General features: G+C 32.4%; 2 protein-coding genes across 4 annotated transcripts in view; one reads left to right on the forward strand and one right to left on the reverse strand.

The window, feature by feature from the left end:
• Positions 1 to 788: 788 nt before the first annotated feature.
• On the forward strand, positions 789 to 20,107 carry LOC133173080 (uncharacterized). 3 transcript variants are annotated; one of them, XM_061307997.1, is made up of 6 exons: positions 789 to 1,007; positions 5,266 to 5,831; positions 10,202 to 10,357; positions 12,031 to 12,172; positions 17,659 to 17,838; positions 19,682 to 20,107. In XM_061307997.1, exons 2-6 carry the CDS (start codon positions 5,293 to 5,295, stop codon positions 19,883 to 19,885), a joined length of 1,221 nt encoding a protein of 406 aa, XP_061163981.1. In that variant the 5' UTR covers positions 789 to 1,007; positions 5,266 to 5,292; the 3' UTR covers positions 19,886 to 20,107. The 3 variants fall into 3 exon arrangements, with proteins under 3 accessions (XP_061163981.1, XP_061163982.1, XP_061163983.1); XM_061307998.1 differs by having other exon boundaries at positions 789 to 857; XM_061307999.1 differs by lacking the exon at positions 19,682 to 20,107 and adding an exon at positions 18,592 to 18,677.
• A 2,084-nt stretch (positions 20,108 to 22,191) lies between these two features.
• Positions 22,192 to 25,621, reverse strand: part of LOC133173681 (uncharacterized) — a 38,978-nt gene continuing 35,548 nt past the window's right edge. Inside the window, exons 20-21 of the mRNA XM_061308672.1 lie at positions 24,957 to 25,211; positions 22,192 to 22,316 (exon numbers count right to left, since the gene is read on the reverse strand). Coding sequence (XP_061164656.1) covers positions 22,233 to 22,316; positions 24,957 to 25,211 — 339 coding nt within the window. The 3' untranslated portion in view covers positions 22,192 to 22,232. The remainder of the gene's footprint in view (positions 22,317 to 24,956; positions 25,212 to 25,621) is intronic.

Here is a 25,621-nt window from a genome sequence, read left to right on the forward strand (position 1 = left end):
ATAAGTAGCTTATAATATCCTAAATGAATTGGTAAATAGTTCCCAGATACAAGTCATTTTGCATGTTGACATAATGAATTTGGTTTGACCGCCATTATTACATAGAGGGTCAGGCTAATATCAGGAAATGGTCAATACTACAGGGTTTCTCTAAAATCAGGAACAAACAAACAGTAAAGAATGTAAACTTGATTACCAATATAAGACAGTTTACTAAATTATGAGTCTAAATGCTGGGTTTTTTTATGAAATTAGACAAAGCAATTCCAAGAAAATAGATACAAGGTGTGACTAATATAAGCCATGTTCAGATTCAATAAAATATTCATGTTAATTTTTTTTCAATGATTATTTTATGAATTTAAATCAAATTTAAAGATAAAATCAAACAAAAACTGTTGTTGTTACTTATGTTTGATTATTTTATGTAATTTTTGGCATTCTAATTTACTATAAATGATTTTTCCCAATTTGAGGAAAATGTCGCTAATTTTTCCCAATTCAAAAGGAGGGGGTGGTGGTTTAAAAAACAAAAAAAAATCACTGATATCAGATCATTATCAATTTTAATTGCTTGTTATATGAACAAAATTTTTAAAAAAAATTCTTCCATGAATCTAATAGAAAAGGAGTATCTGGATTCTAATCAGTTAAAAGTATTTTTTTTTTTTGGACTTTACAACTTCATATTTTAGAATATATAACAATGTATGTGATCAGGTCAATCAGGGCATTATACTATCGGGACATTATGCCCTACCTCGTGCATCTTGGGCAGAAGAACGAACTCGATTCATAATCATTAATGTCTGACTAACAGTCTGTCGGTCTGATTGGTTTTCTTTAGATTTATGTAGGTATGGTATTCATGTATGTCAGGATCCCACAAAAGTGAAATCTATTAACGCTGATGCACCTTAGCTAAAAGCATGCTAAACTCAGAAAAAAGTGCTCCCCCTTCCCCGCCGGTGCATCGAAACGCCGAAATGTCGGGTTTGTACCGAAATGTAAGTAGAATGCGCCGAAATGATTAATGAAATACTGCAATGACTGTGGATATTGATTGATACGGATACTAATACCCCACAAACATAAACTTTTTGAGGTCAATCCTTACCCCTAAGGTTTTAGAGCCCATTTTATCGTAAATATTGGAGAAAGTCAGCCGCCATTGACGGGTTTCATAGTATACCGTATACCACGGGCAAGCGGTAAATCTAGTCTTCCCGACTCCCGACGGTCCCGGATTTGGGTTTTTTGGCGATTTCTTTTTTATCGATGCACAGAAATTCTTCAAACTTTTCAGGCACCTTTTCTAAGTTTAAATGAATTCATTAATGCATAAAAACCTTTATAAATTTAAGTATTTAATACTGAATCAGCAGTATCACCTGCCAAAAAGCGGTAAATCTAGTACTCTGTTAGAAATGCGAAAACCAAAAACGGACATCGATGTTTTCGTAGAATTGCGATTAAATACAACAAATTGAAGTATAGATTTTTAAAGAAATAAGAGGAAAACCTCATTTACATGCCAGTTAATTTTCATGCACAAAACCCCCACATTTTCTGTTTTTCTTTTCTTGTTGAACTCTTAATTTGCCACAACATGTTTGTGTTCCCAGGCTCTACGACGTGGACGTGGTTCTACCCCAGAGCTTCCTCACCCTTTTTTATTTAATTTTTTCTTCTTTTTCTTTCAAATGTGAATTAACTTTTTATTTATTTATTTTAAGTTTTCCCTTTCTTTTTTCTTCTTTTAATTTTTTTTAATTATAGTTAATTATACAATCGTTTCTTTCTAAATTCAAAAGCTTTATATCGGAAGAAATTTGTTTTCTAGAACATTTTTTAATGTAATATTCTATAATTTTCAATCTAATTAAAATATTATATATTGTATTTTAGCCACATCTTTTGGAATTACGTTTGCTTTTTTAATTATATGTTTACCTTAACGAAATGCAATAGATTTTAAAATAACATGCATACGATTTATGAATCATCTAGCAGTATTCAGGGTATTCCCTGGCACAACCAAGTTACTATAATAGCTTGGACTGTATCTTCACTTTGAACTGTATCAGATGATTAGGAATTTAATTATTTTACCCAAGCTGACATTGCTAAAATATAGCTTTAGTTACTGAAGTGATAATTGTATTAAATAAATTTTCTATGATTAAAAATGTCTTAAGGAACCTGACTTTAAAATCACTTTGATGTTATGGATTATTATAGAATTATTTTTTTTTTTTATTATTATTGATAACACCATGCAATTATTCCCGCATTCACTGAAATACTTAATCCATCTTTTTGAGAAAAAATATCTTCCCAATTAATATCAATAATTTTTTTTTTATTATCTTTCATATCTTTAATATCTACGAAAACCCACGTCTCCGTTATGTATCGATGTCCGTTTTTGGTTTTCGCATTTATAACAGAGTACTAGATTTATCGCTTTTTGGCAGGTGATACTGCTGATTCAGTATTAAAAACGTAAATTTGTTAAGGTTTTATGTATTAATGAATTCGTTTAAACTTAGAAAATGTGCCTGAAAAGTTTGAAGAATTTCTGTGCATCGATAAAAAAGAAATCGCCAAAAAAAACCAAAATCCGGGACCATCGGGAGTCGGGCGTCGGGAGTCGGGAAGACTAGATTTACCGCTTGCCTATACCACGTCCGATTGGTTTTTTTTTTTTTTTTGTTTTGGTTTTTTGGTTTTTTTGTGTGTTTTTTTTTTTTTTTTGTCTTATAAATTACAGATATGTTATAAATGTTTCAGTCATTATACAATTATTATTATTTATGAGGAAAAACATTTATTTTTTCAAGAATAAAGGAATAAATGATTAAAAAATATAATTATCAATTATAAATTATTGTAAATATCAATGGAATAACATTGATATACAATTGATCAATTTTTATCGTAAACAATGTTTGGAAACTGGGGATTTTGTTTTCTATTTGTTTGTGTTTATTATTATTTTTTTTCTGTGTATTAATGAAATAAATCTCGAAAAGGACAGGATGCAAGTTATTTCAACTTAATTATAAAAGATCCTTTCCTCATTATACAAGCAGTGTATAAAATATGATTGTCATAACAAATAAATTGAGACAAGTTATACAGTTATATCATACATGCAATATATATTAATTTGAACAAGAAGATTGCATGTTTATCAACTTCATGCAGATGGATCAAGTACTTAATGAATTTTTTGAGAATTTGGAAATTTGTCACAGTTTCAATCACCTTATAAGTAATAAAATAAAATTGTCTCTCATATGGTGTGTACATTAATTTGTTAGACACAATTTGTGCAATAAATTATTCATGTATCATGCTGGTATCAATTGAACTTAACATATATTAATGATGTGGATTAATTAATTTAACAAAACAAAGGGAAACACTGTAACATAGTAAATGTCATCTGATTCATGTTTTGGTTTCTTAAAAATGCTTTTAACTATATAAATACATATGTTTACATATTGAATCTAGTTTAATCTTATAAATCTTCTGCCTTTATTGTATATGTTGTGCCTCTTTCATTAAAAATCATTAGTGAACCTGATACAAGTCAGGCATCTTCAATTTCACACAGGGAAGCATCTTGTGTATACACTTGCTGACACCTGGGCATGGTGGTATAATCAACTCCTATTGTTTAAACACCTGTTTGGTTCACACATGGTATAATTTGTATACATGTGATATACACCTGACCTAGTAATTTGAATCTGAATTCCAATTCACTGATCTTACATTGTTTAACTTACAGTATTTCTACATCTAGTAAATAAACTAATTCCTAAATTCTCATTAATTATTTTCACTTCCTTATATCACAATTATGCAAGATTAAAAGAAAGTGATTTAAAAATAAATTAATTAGAATTATCATTATAAATTGATTTGAACATCAATGATTTATTGAAATTCACTTCAAAGGATTGGATACAAGTTCTTTCAACTTAATAGATCCTTTCCTCATTTTACAAACAATGAATAGAATATGAACGTGAAAACAAATAAACTGAGTTATTTTACAGTTATGTTATACATGCAACAAGAAGATTGCATGTTTATCAAATTTATCCCAGTTTTAATTAAATATTAAAGAAGCATAAAAATTGAGTACTAAATGAAAATCATTTAATTTGAATTAAATACTGAATATTAGCATTATAAAACAAAGTTATATACTAATTTAGTAAGGACGTCAGTCATAAGGAAAATATGCGTTCTACGGGCCTGTTTATTTTATGTGAAAGTTAACGACTATGATCATAAATCACACAAACCAAAAATTTTCACATAAAAAACACAAACACAAAAAAGATGAAACTTAAAGGGACAAGTCTTACAATTTTTTCATTTATTACTCTCAGACACAGAACATTATATAGGTATCATATATATGAAGTTTAGGTCATCTGAATGTCTGTTTATTTGTCCATTAAATTTTTAGCTTACCTGAGCCAAGGGCTTAACTGAGCTTGTCTGCTGTGAAAGGTGTCTGGCGTCCATCTGTTGTCTGTAAACTTTTCACTTTTTCAACTTCTCAAGAACCACTACCATGACTAGGGCAATTGAATTTCACCCAAACTTAATTACCACAAAGCATTCTGTGTGCATTATTAGATTTGAATTTATTCAAATGAAGGGCCACACCCTCTTTCAAGGGGAGATAAATAAGAATTAACGAAAATTTGATGGCATGCTTTTCTGACTCAAGGGTACAGGGCCGCATTCAGCACTTCCCCTTAGCAGGTCTAGGGAAGCTTCCTGAGGTAGTGTAGACAGTAAATTGGTCAAATCATGTCCCCAGGGTTAGGGTGGAGGCACAATAGGAAATCAAAGTTTTACATAGAAATATAAAGGAAAAATCTTTAAAAATCTTCTTCTTAAGAATTGCTGGACCAGAAAAGTTGAAACTTATGTGGAAGCTTCTTGAGGTAGTTTAGATTATTTTAAAATTGTTCAGATCATGATCACCGGGGTAGGGTGGGGCTACAGTAGGGATTATATAGGAAAAAATCTTCAAAAATCCTCTACTCAAGAACACCAAAGCTATGATGAATCATAATAAAGTGGAAGCATCCTCTGGAAGTGTGATTCATTTTGTTCAAATCATGCTATGGGGTCACAAAAGACGGTCAAAATTTTATACAGGAATATATGTACCGTTATATAAGGGAAAAAAAAAGCTGATGCAGTACATGGGCCTCTTGTTATTTTTAGGAAGAAGTGCTACATTAACAGAAAACAATGGAAGAAGATTCATGGAATCCTAGCCCTTCAAGCTCCATTTCACAATCACCACTGAATTTCTTATCCCCTTCAGAACCACGACGGAAAAAAAGAAAATTAACCTCAAGCTCTCGATTGCAATCTCGATCTTTTGAAAGTGATGACAGTTACAACTCTGAAGTGAAATATGGGAGGTGTTGTGGAAATCATGTTTCAAAATGGGATATTTGTGTGTTAGAATCAGTTGGAATCTTATATGATGAAAAGGCAACAGAATTGTCAGAGTTATATAAATCATCCCTGGAAGACTTGTATCCAATAGTATTTGAAGGTATCAAGGATCATGCAGTGTTTTGGACTAAACTTCTTGAGATTAAGGAATGTCTGATAGAATCAACGGAAAAATGCATGCAAAGCTTAGATGCTGGTCATATGTCACAATTGGAGTCAAGTGTTTATAGAAAAGAATTTGACAAAAGTTTTCAAGCAGTAACAAAAATTAAAGAGGAAATGTTGATGAAGATTGGATCTCCATCATCATTAGATTATCTTTCCAGGTTTGGTTTTATTTACAGATTTTGATCCATATTTTTATCTTTTAACATTAAAAAGTGCACTGTTCTTGACCATAAACATTTATGTTTGTTTCCTATGTAGCTGGTAACACGAGCTTTGATTGGTTACAAAGTCGGGTGTAAATTTCTGTACACCCGACTTGAGCCAGGGGTAAAAAACATGATGTCACAATGCATAGTTTCTCTATGATAAAAAGCAAATAACATGACGTCACGATGCATTGTAGGACATAGTAAATCTTATAGATAGATTGAAACACAGTTGATTGGACTTGTATTTGAGTACATAGGAAATAAATTCATTATCCAGGTCCAATCAAGGGTGTACAGGGATTTACCCCGGGTTGTATTCCATACACCCTTCAGCCTTCGGCCTCAGGGTGTATGGAATAAAACCTGGGGTAAATCCCCATACACCCTTGATTGGACCTGGATAACTAATAATATATATGATGCATTTTTAATATAATCATAATAATGTTGGCAATTATAACCCATCCCACCACCCGAGGCGGTCTCTTTCTTAGGTGAGCGGGGACAACACCTCAAATGATAGCCAGGTGGTTGGACTAATTTTAATAGCCAGTTTCTATTTTTAGGTCACCTGAGTCGCTCAGGTGACCTATTGCTATCTGGTTTTGTCCCTCATCGTTTGTCATGTGTTATTAATTAAACATTTTCAGCTTCTTTTCAAGAACTCCTGAACCAATTTCAATCATTTTATATCATCTGTAGGTGAAGGAGAACAAAGATTGCGAATTTTTTGGTCCCTGCCCTTGGCAGCCTGAGGAGAGGGGCTAATAAATCTTCCAAAATGAGTGCAATCTTTAAAAATCTTCTTCTTTACTCCTGAACACCAAGCAGTCAAACTGTTGGCATGGTTGAAAAAATCATTAAGCCCTCTACCAATACTTTGAAATTCATGGCCCCTGGGTGAAGGGTTCTCTAGATCATATAGTGAAAATTCTTTTAATATTTTCTTCTCTCCCCCTGTATTTATAGGAGATGGTTTTATGATAAGCAAGGGTAGCTCTTCCAAATTTGTGAAATTTTGCCATAGGGTCAGTGGTTCTGGTGTTGGGGTGGGGGCTCTACTGATAACAGATTATATAGTGAAAATGCATTAATTCATTAAAAATCTTCTTCTCTGCTCTATGTATTTAGCAGATAAACTAAGTGCATAGTTATGAAGAGCAGGGATGCTTCTTCCAAAATTGTGAAATTTGTGGCTCCTGGGTCAGGGATTCTGGTGTTTGGAGGAGGAGGGGGGGGGTCTAGTGATTAGGCCAAATAAAAAAATATGTGTGGGTCCGGTTACCCGACCGTCCCTATTTTATACCCCCGACCTTAAACTTTTTTTCAGCAATTTTCATATTTTTTCCGGAATTTTCCCAGATTTCTATCAGTGGCTCCGGTTTAAGTTTTAGTTTCAGCAATGACTGCCTCCTTGCAAAACATAGTGCAAGTGTTTAATAGTGTTAAATCCAAAGCAAGCTAGCAGGTAGGTGTCCCCTACCAATATTGACTAGTATATTATCACACCACATATACCGGGTAAATGCCATTTGCAAAGGAGTGATAGGTATTATTTAAAAAAATTAAGAAAATCATTTTTTTTTTTAAAAAAAGACCCTACCTACCTACCCTAATTTTTTTGGAGGTGTAACCAGAACCACACATATTTTTTTGTTTGGCCTTATATAGTGAATGTGCATTATTTTTTTGAAAATCTTCTCTGCTCCTGGATATTAAGCAAACAAAGGAAGCTAGTGCATAGTTATGATAAACAAAGGTGTCTGAATGTGCAATCTTATCTGGGCTATTAAACTTTGTAATAGAGAAGCATCGCAAGCTCATACTTGGTACAAAGATTGTTTATGACCCGAGGGTGTGTCATGACTTGACTAAATGATCATGATGATACTGTATGTGTTCTTAAAAAAGTGGGCTTCATATTTTAGCAGCTTTGGTGCAGACAATGATGCGCTAATTCATGAATACTGCTAAGAAATCATTTATAAATACAATTTATCATATACTTAGTAGTAAATACACCGATTCTGCACTGTGCAATACGGGTGACGTCACAATACCACATATCAAGGACCGGTCCAAAAATCCATATCACGTATCGGACCGGCAGGCAAAAATCCATATCAAACTGGAAGTAACGATTGTTTAAAATTTAAAAGTTAATTAACTTGATTTTATTTAAATTTACATGTAAAATAATTCTTTACTTAAAATAATTCTTTACTAACATCTGTGGACTTAATTTGTTTTCAAAGACCTAAAATTTGCTTTATTAGATTTGAAAGAAAAAGGTCATATTTTTTTTTTATACGCCCGTCTTTAGACGGGACGTATTATGTTATGGCGTTCATGTCCGTCTGTCTGTCTGTTAGCTTTTCTCGTGTCTGGCTTACAACTTTAATACTATTAGGCCTAGGATTATCAAACTTTGTGAGCTAGCTGATATTTCTTGGGTAGAAGGTGTGTCGTGCACTAAAAGTAGGTCACTCTGACCTTTAATTAAGATGCTATGGCCAAATATGGAAAAATCCTGTCCGGCTCATTACTAGAAAACTATTAGACTTAGAATCATCAAACTTGGCCGATTTATGCATCTTGGGTAGAAGGTGTGTTGCAACCTATTTCAAGGTCACTGTGACCTTTAATATAAGTGAAATAAAAAAAAACTGTCTTTTTACTATTAGATCACAGGGATGCTCACTCCTCCATGGCACCTGATCCCACCTCTGATGTTAAGAGGTCCATGTTTGCTCTGCTCCTATTTTGTATTGTTTAATGGACTTTTGAGCTTGAATACTGTTACGTTATCTCCATATATTTAACAATCCAAAAAAATGCAAGAGCGTTGCAGTATCCTTATTAAAAAAAATGTTAAATCAAGAAAATACTTATTTTTTTTCATTATATACTTTACAGCAGTCTATAACAAATGTAATGTTACAAGAGAAATTCCACCTCTCCCAGGGGTGTAATTATCAAGCAATGGTCAAGGAGAATTTGATAACAGAAAATTGCACGTCAAATTAGAGAGAAATTAATTGAGTTTAGTGTGAGGGGCTAACTGGTAGAGCATCTCCGATCAAGCAGGTGTTATCTATATCTCTTGGGAACTAGGCAAAAAGAATCAGCTGTGTTGGATTAAATAGTTGGCTAGCCTAACTTTTAAAATATTTGATGAAACGAAATTAAAACTTATTTGATATTGTATAATAAATTAATTTGATATTGTATAATATAATTAAAGCTAATTATACCCGGGGAGGGGGGGGGGGGATATTGGAATGAATTGCGGCTTAAAACCAGTCTGACATTAAATCTGAAAAAAATCAAGTATTTAAAAAAACGTTTAATTATGGTAGATAGTCCCTACAAATCTAAGGGTAATGCAACAAAAATGTTAAAAATGTTGCATCAAGATTACACAAGTTTTTTTTTCTTTTTATAAATCTTTGTAACAAATTAAAAAAAAATCTTTGTTTTCAAATTTAATTTCAGAATGACATTAATGTGCATTTTTATTGCACTACAAAGCAGATATAGTATGTATAGATCCATTCATCCGTTGGGAGTAATGAGTGGACATGCATCCAGTTAAAGATTAATTTATGAGTTCAGGGTAGGAAGGCTAGCTGTCTCAATCATTTCTTTTAGAGGATCTCTGATCAAGCAGCTCTTATCTGTATCCTTTGGAAATTAGACAGAAGAACTGCTTGTTAGTTTGTAGCATATGTCATTTGATGGCCAGCCTTTTATTTTTAATATTAATTTGATATAGATTAAGTTGTTAAGACTAAATTGATATTGTTTAATATGATATTTTTATTGAATTTTTTGAAAATATCAACTAATTCAGAGCATCATGTCTCACAAATCTGAAAGCTGGGGGGGGGGGGGGGGGGGGCTGCAGATGGGCATTTGTCAAGCTCTAACACAACCAGCTGAGGATCTATAATGTAATATTTGTTATAATTAATGCCTACACCACAGGAGATGTATAAACAAATATTATAAGGAATGGAAAAATCATTGAAATCCTTGTATCAAGGTTGACATGATTTTCTTGCACTCTGAACTGTTATGACAATTGAACAATATTTGACGGGCGTATCATGCTGTGGCGGGGCACTTTAACTTTTTGGCAAGTTCAAGATCACATTAACAAAATTTGAATGGACACTTTAAAAACAATTGTAGCAGGGGGTATTATTTTGTAAGCTTGCTCACAGTACCTCCAGTTTTATACTTCTATGGATCCTTTACAATGTCGTATTATACTCAGGTGACGATTAAGGCCCTCGGGCCTCTTGTTATTTTTATAGGTACATATTTAGCATATGGGGCACTGGGATTTCGGAGTATGTTCACTATTACTCTGGCCTAATAAAAGAATTGAATACTGAGAGAAGATCTGGAGTGAATGGAGAATTCAGTCAGCTTCTAATATTCTTCAGCAAGATATTCCTGTTGAACCCTTTGTAAGTTTATGTTATAAATGCTTGAAACAAATTTAGAATTTAACTAAACATTATGGAGGGATTTTCCATGTACTTGTTTCTTTTTTGTCCCAATTCATGAAATAAATGCACATTTTACAAGAAACGTGAGATTTCTGGAGGACATTTCATGTAAGGGCTACAGTCAAGTTTTCTGACCATTCTCTGTCTTATCATCCCAAATGTGGTTGTGATGACATTGTTACTGCTTTTTGAAGAAACTTGGTACAATCTTAATGAAACTTTCCGGTATGATGATCAGCAACTCTAGTTGTACACTAACAGTCAACATTTTGAATTTTCAAAATGGCTAACTTTCCGTGGAAACATAAAAAGTGAAAATTGTTTAATTTCATTTTTCTCAGTAACTGCTCAGCCAATCTTTTTGAAACTTCATAGGATTGTTCTTTTCATGGTGTGATTTCTGGAAAAAAAAGAAAAAGAAATTGAAGTGGTTGCACAAAGTTTGTAGCTTTAGCTGTCCAAACAAATTCTAGGTAACACTTTAATTGTTCCATCCAGAAAGCTTTAACAATCCATGAAACTTTACAGCAATGATAATCAGCAACTCTTACTGTAAATCAAAATTTTAATTTTCAAAATGGCCACCATTGCCATGGAAACAGATGAAAAGTGAAAATTCTTTAATTTTATTTTTTCTCAGTAAATGCCCAGCCAGTCTTTTTGAAACCATTAAGGACTGTTCCCTGCATCTTGTTAAAGACCTGTTTCTGGAGAGAAAAAAAGTGGAGTTGGTCAAATTTTGTGGTTTCATCGAGGCATCCTTGGGTGAAGGGGATTCACATTTGTTCAGATGAAGGACCACAAATAAAATGTTTTCTTTACAATGAAAATTAATCATAAAATATGTTGTGAAAAGGGCTACAGGTTAATGTTTCAGGGTAATTTTTTTGAACAGGTCTAATTCCAAAGTACCCTGGTAGCTAAAAGCCCTAGGATGACTTAGCTTGCACATGTTGCATGAATTATGCATCAAGGAATGCACACAGAATTTTTCTGATACTGGATCTGGCCAGCATTTTTGGGATGATTCAGCAGGTTAAATTTTTTAGAACAAGTTTCATTCCCAATAAATGTAAGCCCTTTGATGAATGATGAACAAGCTAGATGGATGATACATCTAAGGATGCACACTGTCAGACTTGCTTCTGATGCTGGATTTGTCCTGCATTTTCTGAGTAGTTGACAATGCAGATTAAAGTGGATCTATAAATCCTACCCAGACAACTTGCACAGATGTATCATTTAGGGAAGACCACTATCAGAACATGAGGCTTTGCTTTATACATGTATTTGTAGATAAAAATTGTCAAGGTTCAAGACATGTCAAAAATTTTTCTTAGAATAGCAAGTCCTTCTTTGTTGCATGTTTGAATGAACAACTTTCAAAAAACATAACTGAAGGACAGTGTGTATGTTTTCCTGTCTTTTATTGTATTTTTTCATAACAAATGAGGGGAAGAGTTTTTTTTTAAACATTTCATGATCAATCATATTTGATAATTTTATCATGAGAGTAAAGAAAGTTTAAAACATGCATAAATCTAGCTTTAAGCAGATTTATTTGATAACAGCTGAATATTATTTCATCAACGTACTAGAAGAAAATGTATTATAGTTTTGAAATTTTGCAGGAGAGGGGATGCTAAGCGGAAAATGCAAATGAGGCTTAATGGTGTAGATACAACTAGTGTTCCAGATGTAAGATACAGCTTGCTTGGAGATTGTACACCTTATCAGAGAAATTCATCTGTGCTGACAGTGACTTCTGGAGAGGTTGGTGTAAGAGTTCTAAGTGGTATCTGTTAATGATTAAGATTTTGAATAATGCATACAGTAAGTGTATTACAATTGGCTGTGTATTCTATTTAGTGCCTTTCCAAGAACAGTTCCGCTAAAGCTCAAGTGAGTTTTTCTAATCCCATTTTGTCTGACGTCTGTCTGTCCATCCGTTATCTTTTCACATTTTTGACTTCTTATGTATCACTGGGCCAATTTCAACTAAACTTGCCACAAAGCATCCTCGGGTGAAGGGTATTTGCAGTGACCTAAGAATAGAAATTCAATGTCAACTCTTGAAGCCATCAGGCTTCCTCATAGAATGCACCTTATCCTGCACATCAGATATGCTTGGTTAGGGGGGAAATTTTCAAAAAATGAAGTCTTGCAACCGGAAGCCAATTCTATAATGATACTGGACATTATTCAAGATACTGTATAAGCAGAAATTTTTAACAAGGATTCAATTTTGGGCATTTTTATCTAGGATGTTGAGATCCCTAAATTTAAATATCACTAACAATTTATTCCACACAAGAGGTAACCTTATGTTTCTATGCATAATAAAATCGCTATAATAACTTCTCTCTAAAATTATATACTTAATTTTAGTGACAGTTTCTTAAATGACAAATTGCTAAATTTGTGTCTTGCTAAAAATTCGACTTATACGGTTTATATGATGTCAATAATATATGAAAGTTTTTTACAAATCTTAAAGCAACAAGTGAAATTTATGGGAAATTCAAAAACTAAATTTTTCAGGTTTTTATAAACCCGTCTAAGATGGGCCAAATTATTGTATAGTGTTCATGTCCGTCTCTCTGTCCAGCCATCTATTTGTTAGCTTTTTCATGTCTGGCTCATTATAACTTCAATACTAGAAGGTCTAAAGTCAACAATCTTTTTAGATGTTGCTACTTGGGTAGGTGTGTTGCACTTAAAAGTTGAGTCACTGTGATCTTAAACTAAGATGATATGGCCATATATGGCAAAACCCAGTCTGGCTTATAACAAGAAAACTATTTGACCTAGAATCATCAAACTTGCTCAGTATATTACCGGAGTATGAATCTTGTGAAGAAAATGTGTTGCACCCAACATCAAGGTCACTGTGACCTTAATGTAAGATGACATTTGAAAAAAAATGCTATTTTTAAAGGTAAGCAATCCCTACAAATGTAAGAGTAATGCATTAAGCTAATGCAAAAATGTTACATTTTTTTCATGATATATTGCAGGTAATTAACATTGCTTTTAATAATTATTTTGTTTCTAACAATAATTGCATAAATGTGCAATAATATTTTCACTAGGATATGCTCAGTCTTAACTAATTCATCAAACAACAAATAAATTAACTCCATTTGTCCCATAGGAGTAATGGTCTAAGCCATGGAATTTCAAGGAGTTCAGTTGGACATAAGAAGGGTATTTTAATAAGAGCCAAATTGCTTCTGTCAAGTTAAAGATTAATTAGTGAGTTTAATGTAAGAAGGTTGCATTAATCATTTCTGTAGGAACATCTCTTATCCATATGTCCTGGGAATTTAGCAGAGGGATTAAAGATCTGTCCTCTTAATTGCAATTGATAGTATCTGTCAAATTAAACTAGTTTTTAATGGTGTAAAATTATCTAAATAAATTTTGTATTGAATAATACCATATTTTTATTTTTTATATCCCAGCAACCAATTTGCTGTGTCGAGTCTCACTAAGATAGATTGTTGCAAAAGTTTTGTCAGTCTGATAAGCATTTTGTTGTTTTATTAAGCAGTGACATTATTCATCTTTCATAAAAAGTTCAATGAACAAAGCTGCAGATTGGACATTTGTGTCACTCAAACATGACCAGTTGAGAAATATATGAAGTACCGTATATACTCGCCTATAAGTCGGTTTTTTGGGAGTTAAACTTTGGCCCAAAACTCTTTATCCGACTTATACCCGAGTTATAAAAAGACTGGCATTTTAGTGGGTCAGTCCCTCTAATTTAAGCTTAAAAAATACAACCGACTTATAGGTGGACCGACTTATAGGCTAGTGTATATGGTATTATTTGTTCTGTCTGATTAATAACGACAGCAAACTAGATTCTCATCAGACATCAGCAATAGAGAAATAATTAAAATTTGTATACAAATTATTGAAAATTCAGGCAAATCCTTTGAACCTTCTCAAGAAATCATGCAGTCTCAAAATGGGAAAAATAATTGAAAAATTGAATTGATGGATCAAAGAGTGTTGTGTTGATTATATTATTCCTTAAATCATCACATCAGAATAAAAGATAGCCTCGACTTGATTCTAGCCATTATAAGCTGAGAACCCCCATGATATGATGATATTAGAAAGCATAAAATAATCTCAGCCAAAACAAGGATGACTTTAAGGATTTCTTTTTATTTGGGTCAGTGAACAACCTGTTGTAGAAATCTTGAACTGCTGTGCCTTGTGGTTCTCTTTTCATTCAGATTTTTAATGCTGCCCATTCTGTCTCCTTCAGATGCCCCTCATTGCATCCAATCTTGTTTATGTCTCCTGCATAGAACTTACAAAGTGCTTCTTTTTCTTCTTCACCATACACTGCTATCTTTTGAAGGGAAGTTATCACGGTTAAAAACTTGCATTTCCTGCAAAAGATGATTTGTGTCAGTGTCATCAATCCTATTGTCATTGTGCTTCATCATAGATTCAATTATTTGGTTCCTTTTTCTTGTGAATTGCTCATCTGTTAGCGTTGAAGACTTCAGCTTGATGTCTTTGAATTTGTACTGTTCATTTTCTTGAGTGACACCATCCAGAAAAGTTTACAAGGTTTTTCCAAGCCGCTGTTGTAATGCTATCAGTTGAAGGCAAGTTGTTTCCAGAGCCTCTCTAGCATCAGGTAAGCAGCAACTATTCAGATAGAATTGAAGTGATAGATCCTTCAGGACTGTGAGCATATCTTTGAGAAAATGCATGTAAAAGAGAAGATTATATGGGTACAGTCCACTAATACATTTCCCATAGGTGACAATGTTAACATTTCTTCACTTAACTTTGCCCTTATTGTCATTGAACAATGAGACATCCCTTAAATGGAAGCTCAAATTCTTTGTCACTGATTTAAGTCTTTAGGTGACATGTCATATTCATTTTCCAGCAAAATGCACATGTTCTGAAAAACATCTGAAAATGAAAGTAAAAATAGGGGCTTTTACAATTTCAGGTTAGGCATACTTTAAGGAGGAATGCCACCCCAAAATTTTATTGAATAGATCTTTAAGAAATCCCTTTTAAAGTAGGGTTTCAGCATTGAAAGGCCGATATCATCTTCGCTAGCCAAGGGTTTCTGATACGCTACTCTCCTCATAAGCCCTTGGCATACGGTGTTAAAAAAAGTTGGGATTTTTTTCTCAAGTTGTGATTGGAGTTGATCGACATCGTTCGACCAATCAGAAATTGTTTTTTGTAAATGACGATATTTGCGTTCGGGATATATCTTGACTCTTTAATATCGGGAATGAAAAACGCAAGCAAACAACGATCCGTAAGATAACATGCCATTCTATGAATATAGTTATATGGTGTCATCCAATATCTTAAGCTACGTGCAAAATATGTGATTAAGAATCTATACTGAAGATGTAGATTTGCATTTTAACATGTTTAAATAACAAATTAACATAATTCAATACCTTCTTGTTAATTATTCTTTAAAAACATTATATTTTTAAATACGCTTTTTATTTCTGTCGATGACGCAATCCGTGCGAACCTGGTAAGAATCGTGATCACGTGACGAAAACAATCCCGTCTTTTGTCAGCACCGTATGCCAAGGGCTTATGAGGAGAGTAGCGTATCAGAAACCTTTGGCTAGCGAAGATGGGCCGATATTAGCTTTTAATTATTTGAATTTTTTGGCATTTTTTCACTGAAAATAAAAAAAAAATGTTTTATTTGCAAATAAGATGCTTTATGGTTTAAAATTTGCTATTAATAAATGCATAATATGAATGTCTAATAAAATATGTTAATAAATTAAGGCTGGATAAACATTTTAATCGTTTAAATAAAAAATTATTTATGAAAATAAAACACATAATTTGTGAATATTTGTTAAACCTGTGGTTAAAATCTTCAGAAAACTAGTCACAACTAGGGAGAATATCTTAATCAATCATATTTTAAAAAGAAATTGAAATGAAATTGAGAAATTTTAGGGAAAATAATTATTTTAATATTTGGACCAATCCCGATCAAAATTAAACTGATCCCGATCAAAATTAACACAAAATAAATAAAATAATAATTTACTGCCTTCTTTTTGTATTTACGTCTAAAAAATCTATTTGATTACCAAGTTCAATTTCTTTTTAACCTGTATTACACCTAAACAAGCTATAGTATTATTATGAAAATGTTATTTATTTCCAATTATTACAAAATTCTGGTTGGGATCAGTTTAATTTTGATTGGGATTGGCCAAAATTAAAAAAAAATAATTTCTCTAAAATTTCGCAATTTCATTTCAATTTCTTTTTAAAATATGATTGCCTAACATATTCTCCCTAGTTGTGACCTTTTTTGTGAAGATTTTAACCATAGGTTTAAAAAACATTCACAATTGATGTGTTTTATTTTCATAAATAATTTTTTATTTAAAAAATTAAAATGTTTATCCAGCCTTTATTAACACATTTTATTAGACATTCATATTATGCATTTATTAACAGCAAATTTTTAACCCTAAAGCATCTTTTTAGGAAATAAAACATTTTTTCATTTTCTATGAAAAATAGGAAAAAAATTCTTATTAAATAATTTTAAAGAGCTAATATTGGCCTTTTAAATGCTGAAACCACTAATTATCATGGATGTCTTAAAGGTCTATGAAACAAAATTTTGGTGTGGCATTCCTCTTTAAAAAAAAAAACACAATTCCTTTCCTTTCATAGATATTTCAAAACTGAAAATGTTTTCTGACTTGAATTTTCTTTTTTTTCATATATATATAAAGCATCTTTAGTTCAGGTTACCAACTTATTTTATATACAGCTTGCAAGTTCAGGAACAATTTTGTTTTAATGAACTACTTTCTACCCCTACCAATTCTAAAAATAATTAGTGGGGTGTACCCATATTCTTCCAGATGCTTTAGAATTATTTTGGCTGTGTACATCAAATGTGCAACTTTACCTTCAACTGTACTATTTTCAAAGTGGGCTATAAGAACTTGGTATTACTTTATGATAACATCAAGATAACCACTTAAGTGGCAATCAAAGTTTTACATAGGAATATATAGGGGAAAAATCTGCTGATGAAGAACGTTGGGGCCATAGTGACAGAATTGAGCGCTGTGGGTAATGGCTTCTTGTAGTGTTTTGTCTTCCTTTATTTTAGTGTAAATAAGCTGAGCTTCTATGTCATCATAGACTTCTAGTTAATAATCAAATTCATAGATTTTAAAAATAGCACAATAAAAATTTAATTTCAGATGAAGATGTGGAAGTTTAAAGATTTGGAATCTGCCCCTGATTTCAATATCAGAGACCTGAAGTTTCAAGGGCAATCTTTAGACAGATTATTAGGACAGCATGGTGGTGAACTTTTAGTGGAAAACTTGAATTCTGTTCTATTTAATACAGTTTTAGGAATAATTTGCATTCAAACCACGGTTAGTAATTTTAATTAATTTTATTACCTGTAGAAGTGATAACCTATTTCTAATAAAAGTTTGTCAATTGCACATCAGTCCATTAACTTTTCATATTTTCGACTTCTTCTTTAGAAGCACTGGATCAATTATAGGCAAACATGCAACGAGTAAACAACCTTGGGTGAAGGGATTTCAAGATTGTTCAATAGAAGGGCCCCACTCTCTTCCAAGGGGAGATAATTAAGAAATAATGAAAATTGGATAATTCAGGATGAATCATACTTGGATTAATTTCTTAAGAAAATTTTTTCAACTTTAAACTTTATTTTAGTATCTCACATAAAAACGTAGTTACGGTTACAGGGAAAAAAAGACATTTTTCAGTAGTGCCACTATAAAGTTGGAAGTACAGATTGATCCTGCATGGCAAAATCATCCTCAAAAAAATCATATCAAGCTATAAAAAAGAAATCACTCGTAATTAAAGAAAGATTTATATAGGATTTCTTTGACTTTTATTATACTTTAGTATGAAAGAATAATTTTTAATTGAAAAAATGAATAAAATATGTTCATATACACTTCACTAATGATGCAAATACATGTACACCCTTGCTGAAGTTCTTATTGTGCAAAGTATGGAATTAAGAAAAATGAAACTTTTTCTGCAGAAATTTTTTTCAGCAAAAATTAACATGATAAAAAAATATTTTGGTTTTCTTTGGGTTTGAACCCAAGAGATAAACTTTGAATATGAACATCTTCTTACAGACTGACTCAATAACCGCTATGCCATGCAGCTTATAAAAGAATGTGGCATTTAAATCTTGTTTTTGATATGACCCTTGAAGGAAAGGACAGAGGTATACAAATATTGTGGCATAAAAGTGTACTTTTAGGTGTATTAGACCTTGCTCCATGTTTCTGTTAAATTGATCAAAAAATGAATCAAATACTCCACTCATATAGAAAAATTGTATTATAGTTTGAAGAAATGTGCTGGATTTACTGTGTGTATACTGTTTTATATGTGTTGTTAAGTCTGGTGATAGTGAAAATTGTAGTTTTTTATTTTCATATTTTCACAGTGAAAGTATCACATTGGTTATTTTCACTGTGATTATAATGAAGCACATTGAAGTGGTAAAATTCTCCGTATGAATGGAACGTTTTGGGCTCTCTTTAGAAAGTTGATTGTCGTATAATGACACGCCTATTTCTTTAGAAAGGAAAAAGAACGGTCAAATGGTTCATTTGAATACCTGTATATTAGGTATTCCATAAATATGAAAGCCAATCAAATTGACAGTCTACATAAACTACGAGTAAATGCGTGTTAGACCGATACATCTGTTGTAACTTTAGTAAACAGATTCATAATTATGTACATATTCGTTGCAATACATGTTTTACAGAAGCGGAGTCTTTAACTCTCTCATCTAACTTTGTAAAATCTCCATTTCAGTGTAACCTATGTTGCTAGTGGCAGAGAGTGGGGGTGTCCTAAAGCATCACGACGAATATTTCTTTCTCGTTTGTAAAGAAATGGGCGTGTCGTTTTGTAGGAATTGGCGTTCGATAAGAAACACCCAAACTTTCCACTAAAACGAAAAATTTTACCACTTCAATGTGCTTCATTGTACAACACTTGCAAAAATATATCTTTCAACAGATAAGTTACAGTATTTCACTATTGTTATAAATTGTATCTGAATTATAATTAATGACTACATGTAGCATATAAACAAGTGATTTTGACAATAATACATGTATATGAAACATCCTTAAATCAGTCCATGAAAAATATTTTTTCACATTATTGGTATAAAATAAATATATTATGGTTGTATTAATATTCCAGGTCATTTTCACATGTTTGAAGTTGGACCCTGAGCATTTAAGAGAATTAGAGGATGCTTCTAAGCCGGAAAATGGGAGAAGTAGAATTCATTATTCAAAGCCTTACAACTTTTTAGTGAAAAAAGATCGAGAAGAAATTTTGGATACAATGTTTCATCTTGGATTGCTATGCAGAGTTAGAAGTTTACACTTTTATCAGGATTAGCAACATACACATTTTGCCTTTTTGTGTTACTAAGTCCTTTACATGTAATAAAGATCTTTCTGCCCCACCATTAAAATGGACAGGGAATATAGTGTTCGGCAAGAATGTCCATCTGTTATTCCTCTATCTTTTTGTCCATTTGTCTGTCTGCCATACCCTCTATCTTGTGAACTGTAAGAGGTATGAATTTGATATTTTGCACATATATTGTTTGGCACTTTGGCTTTTGTTAAATACCATGGTAATCGACCTCATGACCTTTGAACTTGACCTTTGACCTACATTTCAAGAAAGTTCATTTGTGCAAATATACAGCTTATTTTTGACATTTAAGGGGTAAATCTATGCTATTTAGCATAGGCACTATTTGTCATAAAAAACATCATGACTGTAAAAGTCCACTTGACCATAACCTTTGACCAACTTTGCAAAAATATTCTGGACGGCTGATTTAACTTGTGTCTGTTGACTTTTGAGAGACAGGGTTTTGAATTTATTATACTTTATTTTACATGTTTAGTAGTTCATTGCACTCTACTTTAAAATTGTATGCTATATACCACACAAACTAAAATTTCTAATACTATGAAAATACATGGGGATCGGTATATCAAAGGGATCGTTGTAGACATACAGTTGCAGTAAAGACAGACTGAAATCTTTTGGAGATAGTTGGATTAAACACGTATAAATTCAAGCGAAAACTAAATTGATTGCGTGTTGCGCGTGGCCTGTGTTTACATACGGTAACAGTGGTTATAGTTAAGTTCACTCTCAAATAGGTATTACTTTTCCTTAAAAGCTTGTAGGACATGAGAAAATTTCTGATATTTGAGAATTTAAAAAGTTTAATCCAGCGTCATGAATTATTTGAGAATGGGAACTGATCAATTTGAAAAGCGTAATTTATTTTTATGGTTGTTGGATTACTCCGCGCAGATCGGCATCCCTGTAACTAAACCATGAAGTAGCTTAAGCTATGGAGCCTGGCTATAAATAAAAAAATAATTTCAATTTCATTATTCTTCGTAGCTTTGAGGGTTGTGGAATCATGTTCCTGTTTGATTGTTAAATTTTATACAATTATTACTATTCTATCTCTCTTATTATCCTTCGATGTTTCATTTTCTTTGCATGAAAATGCCTGAAATACATGTATAATGCTAGCCCTATCAAAAGTTAACTATAACTCAATATATGTTACAGTAAATATGTGTAATCAGGAATTTCAGGTATTTCCTGAAATGTTCAGTAAATACATATATACTGGCTGTTTTAGGAAATACATGTACATATAATCACTGATAGCGTTAGGAATTATATGTATTTACTGAAAATCTTAGAGATTTTTTTTTTACAAGTTTTTAGCTCTTCTGGTCAGAGACCAGAAGAGCTTCTGCGATAGTAAGGTGACTTCTGGTTACTGATCATGATTGTTAATCTAACATCCTTATGAATAGCTGCAGAACTATAGCGTTATGGTTTTATATAATTTTAGTCTTTGACCGTAACGCTTCAGATCCCTTAATGTAAATAAAGTGCAATTTACGGACCAAGATTTTCTGCGCACTTAGGGAATGTATTTCGCCACTTTCCAGCAATGGTCAATCAACGACTTTTCATCCCTTAATTCTAGACGTATTCTATAACCAACCTGTATATTTTGTCCACCTTCTAACCGTTTATAGTCGTCTCTACAGACCAATAAACTCGTTTTGCCATCTGAAAACAAATTCAAAACAAGCGAATTTATTGGTCTGTAGAGACGACTATAAACAGTTAGGAGGTGGATAAAATATAACGCTACAGTTCTACAGCTACCTTATGAAAAGCGATATGACACATAAAACTTTAAAAAAAAATTATTAGTGTGCTTATTGAATACATTTTAAAAATCATACGAGATTACTATATATATATATATATATATATATATATATATATATATATATATATATATATATATATATATATATATATATATAAAGAAACAATGTGCTAAGAATATTTTGTTTAAAAAGTCCTTTGTACTTCAAGTTTACTTATTGTGGCATGAAAGACTGTTGTGGTAATCTATAGCAGTATTTCTATCTGTGGATGTTTTTTTCCTTTTCAGCCAAATGCATGAACAATATAATGTCAGTAGCAAATAAGTAGCTTACTTCTCTTAGATTTATTTACATCTTAAATGATGTCGCAAAGCAGGCAACACAAGGTTTCTTGGAACACTCTAGTTTATATGCATAAGCTAACATAATGTAGTGCATGCCATATTTTATTCAAATAAAAAAAATAAACATATACACCCTCAACGTTACATGCTAAGATTTAAAACAAAGTCAGTAGTTTAAACAGTACAGGTTGTGTCTATCTGCTCTGTGTAAGGTACTGTAGGGTACATAGTCTGGGGGTGGAAGACACTGTAGTTATACTGCAAAGAAAGATATATAAGAGAAAATAAGAAAGGATAAATTACACCGCTTACATATACAATGGTTGATACACTGTTAACTGTTGGGGGTACATTGTAAGTCATAACATGTTGAAATACAAATAGAATTTCTGTTATGGAAGAGAAATATTTTTTATCCATGCACATGCCATATAAAAAAAATCGATTCGAGATTTTAACCCTATTCTTACCCCCAGGGTCCATAATTTGAACGAAAATTGAACCCACATAATTTTGGTTATATTTGAATTTAAACACACTTATTTTTAAGAGATATTTTGTGTCGCCTGTAGAGCAGAGCGACCCTTAGGGAACACTTTACGTCTTTGTGTCTGTCCGTCCGTTTGTCACACCTTTTATCTTGAAAACTGAAAGACCTACGGTATGGATTAAAATTTGATATTTTGCACATATATTGCTTGGCCCTAGAGTTTTTGTAAAATACCGTGGTTACCGACCTCTTGACGTGTGAACTTGACCTTTGACTAACTTTTCAAAATAGTTTATAGAGTCGATATACAGTTTTTTTTTTTAATTTAAGAGGTAAATATGTGCTATTTAGCATATATACTGTTTTTAATAAGATATTTAAAAATGCCAATCCACTTGACCTTTGACCTCCTTTGCAAAAATACTTCGAACAGTTAATTTAAAAATTGTCTTTTGAATTTTGAGAGGCAGATTTTCGATAACTAGAATATATATCACATGTTTATGAGTGCCTGACACTGTACTTTGAAACTTTATTATGTACAGGTACCATACAAAATGAAATTTAAAATCTATGAAAATACATCGGAATCGGTATCCCAAAATGGATGACAACGTTGACTGAGAATTGAGATAAAGGCTGACTGAAATCTTTCTACTGATTGTGGAATAAACAGTGAATAAAATGACAAATAAATTTTAATAATTTATTTCATTATTAATTTTAACCTTGAGAGTTTGGGAATCATTTTAATCGTCAGATTTTATATTCTATCGAAGTCTATCTATCACAGGCACTTGTTTCGGTAATAAATTTTTAACCCATAGTATAATAAGATAACAAGGTATCGAACTCCGAATTACACGGAGTACCCCCCTCCCCCAGAATCGCACTCATTTACACTTTCAGAGGAAATACACTGACAAACTGTTTATACCTATGTTTTCTACGATAATTTATATACACAACCATACATGGCATGCTTGTCTTTATTTTCTTTAGTCTCCGTAAACAGCGTCAAAACTCTGCTCGCCGTGTGGAAAAGTCGAATTCAACCATGAAATGGTATGTGCTAATCCCTCAGAGATTTTGATTGGCTAAAAATCTGTTTCTAAAATTACATCGGATAAACTTCTTAATGTTTTCAGGGAAAATCAGACGTACACAAGTTCTATTTACTCATGCAATATTTAAACACTGGAATTGAATTTTTAAACCCACTCATTTTTTAATTTTGTTCTCTGTGCGGGATTAGCACATACCATTCCATGGTTGAATTCGACTTCTCCACACGGCGAGCAGAGTTTTGACGCTGTTTACGGAGACTAAAGAAAATAAAGACAAGCATGCCATATACATTGTATGGTTGTGTAGTCTAGTTTGTAGTCTAGACTCTGACATCACATGACGTCAATGTAAGTTGCCTTACCAAACCGAAGCCTGAACATTGCTAATTATATGAAGAATATTTAATCTTTTTTTCTGCAATATTCGTTTAAAAATCAATTTGTTTTTCTTTTTTGTTGAACTTTTTGTTGCTACCGCGAGAAAATAGTTTGCGGTGAGATACAATTCGCAAAACGTTATGGAACCACAGGTTACTGCGGAAAAAAATCATTTGGATCAATGTGTAAAGTCTGATTTTTCTCTTCTCCCGGGCGTTGCTTTAAGAGCTTGCAGTGACGAGAAGCGCTTCGCGCCGCTCGCTATAAATAGTCAGGGTTCTGCTGTTTTGAGAAGAAATTTTTGAAATTTTTTTTTCCAATATGTTCCCAGGCAAAAATAAAATCCTCACTGTCACCCCATTTAACACACGTGGATCATGATTTGGAAAAAAAAATGAATATGCACTACCTAAGGAAGCCTGCGTATTAATATCACTATTTACGACTCTGCTGTTCTTCGGGAGGAGATTTTTTAAGATTTATTCCTATATATTCCCATATTTAATACCCTATTGCAACCTCACCCTACCCTTTGGAACAGTTTTTATGGTTCAGTGGTTCTTGTAGATTTTAATATAACCCTACCTATTTTTGCCGTTTCTTGACACCCCCCCTTTTTTTTTAAGATGACAAAACCCTTCGTTTTAGCATTTTGAATTTCTTTTACCAAAGACTGCCATGTCCCAAACTTTGATTGAATTGATATATCTTTAAAACTTAAACATGCTGAGATGTTGGGAGTTTATTTAACACGGGGGGGGGGGGTTGCAAATATAAAATTATGAGAATTCGCAATCCACTTGGCTTGATTTCTTATGTTACAGACTACAGCATCATTATACAATGTAGTACCTATCTGTATCTTAAAAGTAATTTGTTTTGGATTCTATCCTTTCTTTTATTGCCTTTTTAAAAAAAATAGGACAGATTTTATCCACATCAAGCTAGATTTAAAAAAAATACCATATTTTTGTCGTGACCGTATACGTAGAAGTAAGAGTCGTTAGCCAGACTATCATTAAACTCTTGGAACACAGTCGAGTTCTTCCAGTCAAAGCCATTAAACTCAGATGCCAATGTTCCTAAGAGACTCCACTGATTCTTGCTATTATGATGGAACCTGTTATACAGTGGTTTGCTCAAACAGTCATAAAGTCGTGTGCGTGGATAGTGGAATATAAATGAAATACACATTTCTTCACTTGTAGAAAATCCTCCCTGCAAGACAAAGAATAAAATTGAATAAGTAAATTACAAATACACAAATGCCATATACAATTTTTGTTTATGGCAACAGTAGAGAATAACCCTTTTGTAACATCTTGTCTGAAAAATTATCAATGTGTTTGATATCTCAGGCATGTTTTTTTTTTTTTTTTTTTTTTTTTTTTTGGTCTCTTTATAATTATTTTTTTTAAATTTGTGCCTATTGAAATTGAAATAAAACAAGCATATTCAAAGAATTGTGGTTTCCCGCTTTCAGTGTCTTAGTGGGTGGGATGCGATTATTGTTGGCATATTGTAGCTGTTTTGTTTGTGTATCCTGTCTTGTCTGTCCATCATACAAAAAGACATAGATTATTAACAGTTATGCCAAAGATAAAAGCTTCCCAAAACTACATAAACCA

This window comes from Saccostrea echinata, unplaced genomic scaffold (assembly GCF_033153115.1).
Source record: "Saccostrea echinata isolate AGI-Se365-2 ecotype Australia unplaced genomic scaffold, CSIRO_AGI_Sech_v1 ptg000056l, whole genome shotgun sequence".
NCBI classification, from domain to species: domain Eukaryota; kingdom Metazoa; phylum Mollusca; class Bivalvia; order Ostreida; family Ostreidae; genus Saccostrea; species Saccostrea echinata.

Excerpts from the sequence above, each read along its gene's own strand:
- LOC133173080 (XM_061307997.1), top strand. The coding sequence starts at position 5,293 with ATGGAAGAAGATTCATGGAATCCTAGCCCTTCAAGCTCCATTTCACAA. Across the intron at positions 5,832-10,201 it reads TCATTAGATTATCTTTCCAG|GTACATATTTAGCATATGGG; the intron begins GTTTGGTTTTAT and ends TTATTTTTATAG. Across the intron at positions 10,358-12,030 it reads ATATTCCTGTTGAACCCTTT|GAGAGGGGATGCTAAGCGGA; the intron begins GTAAGTTTATGT and ends GAAATTTTGCAG.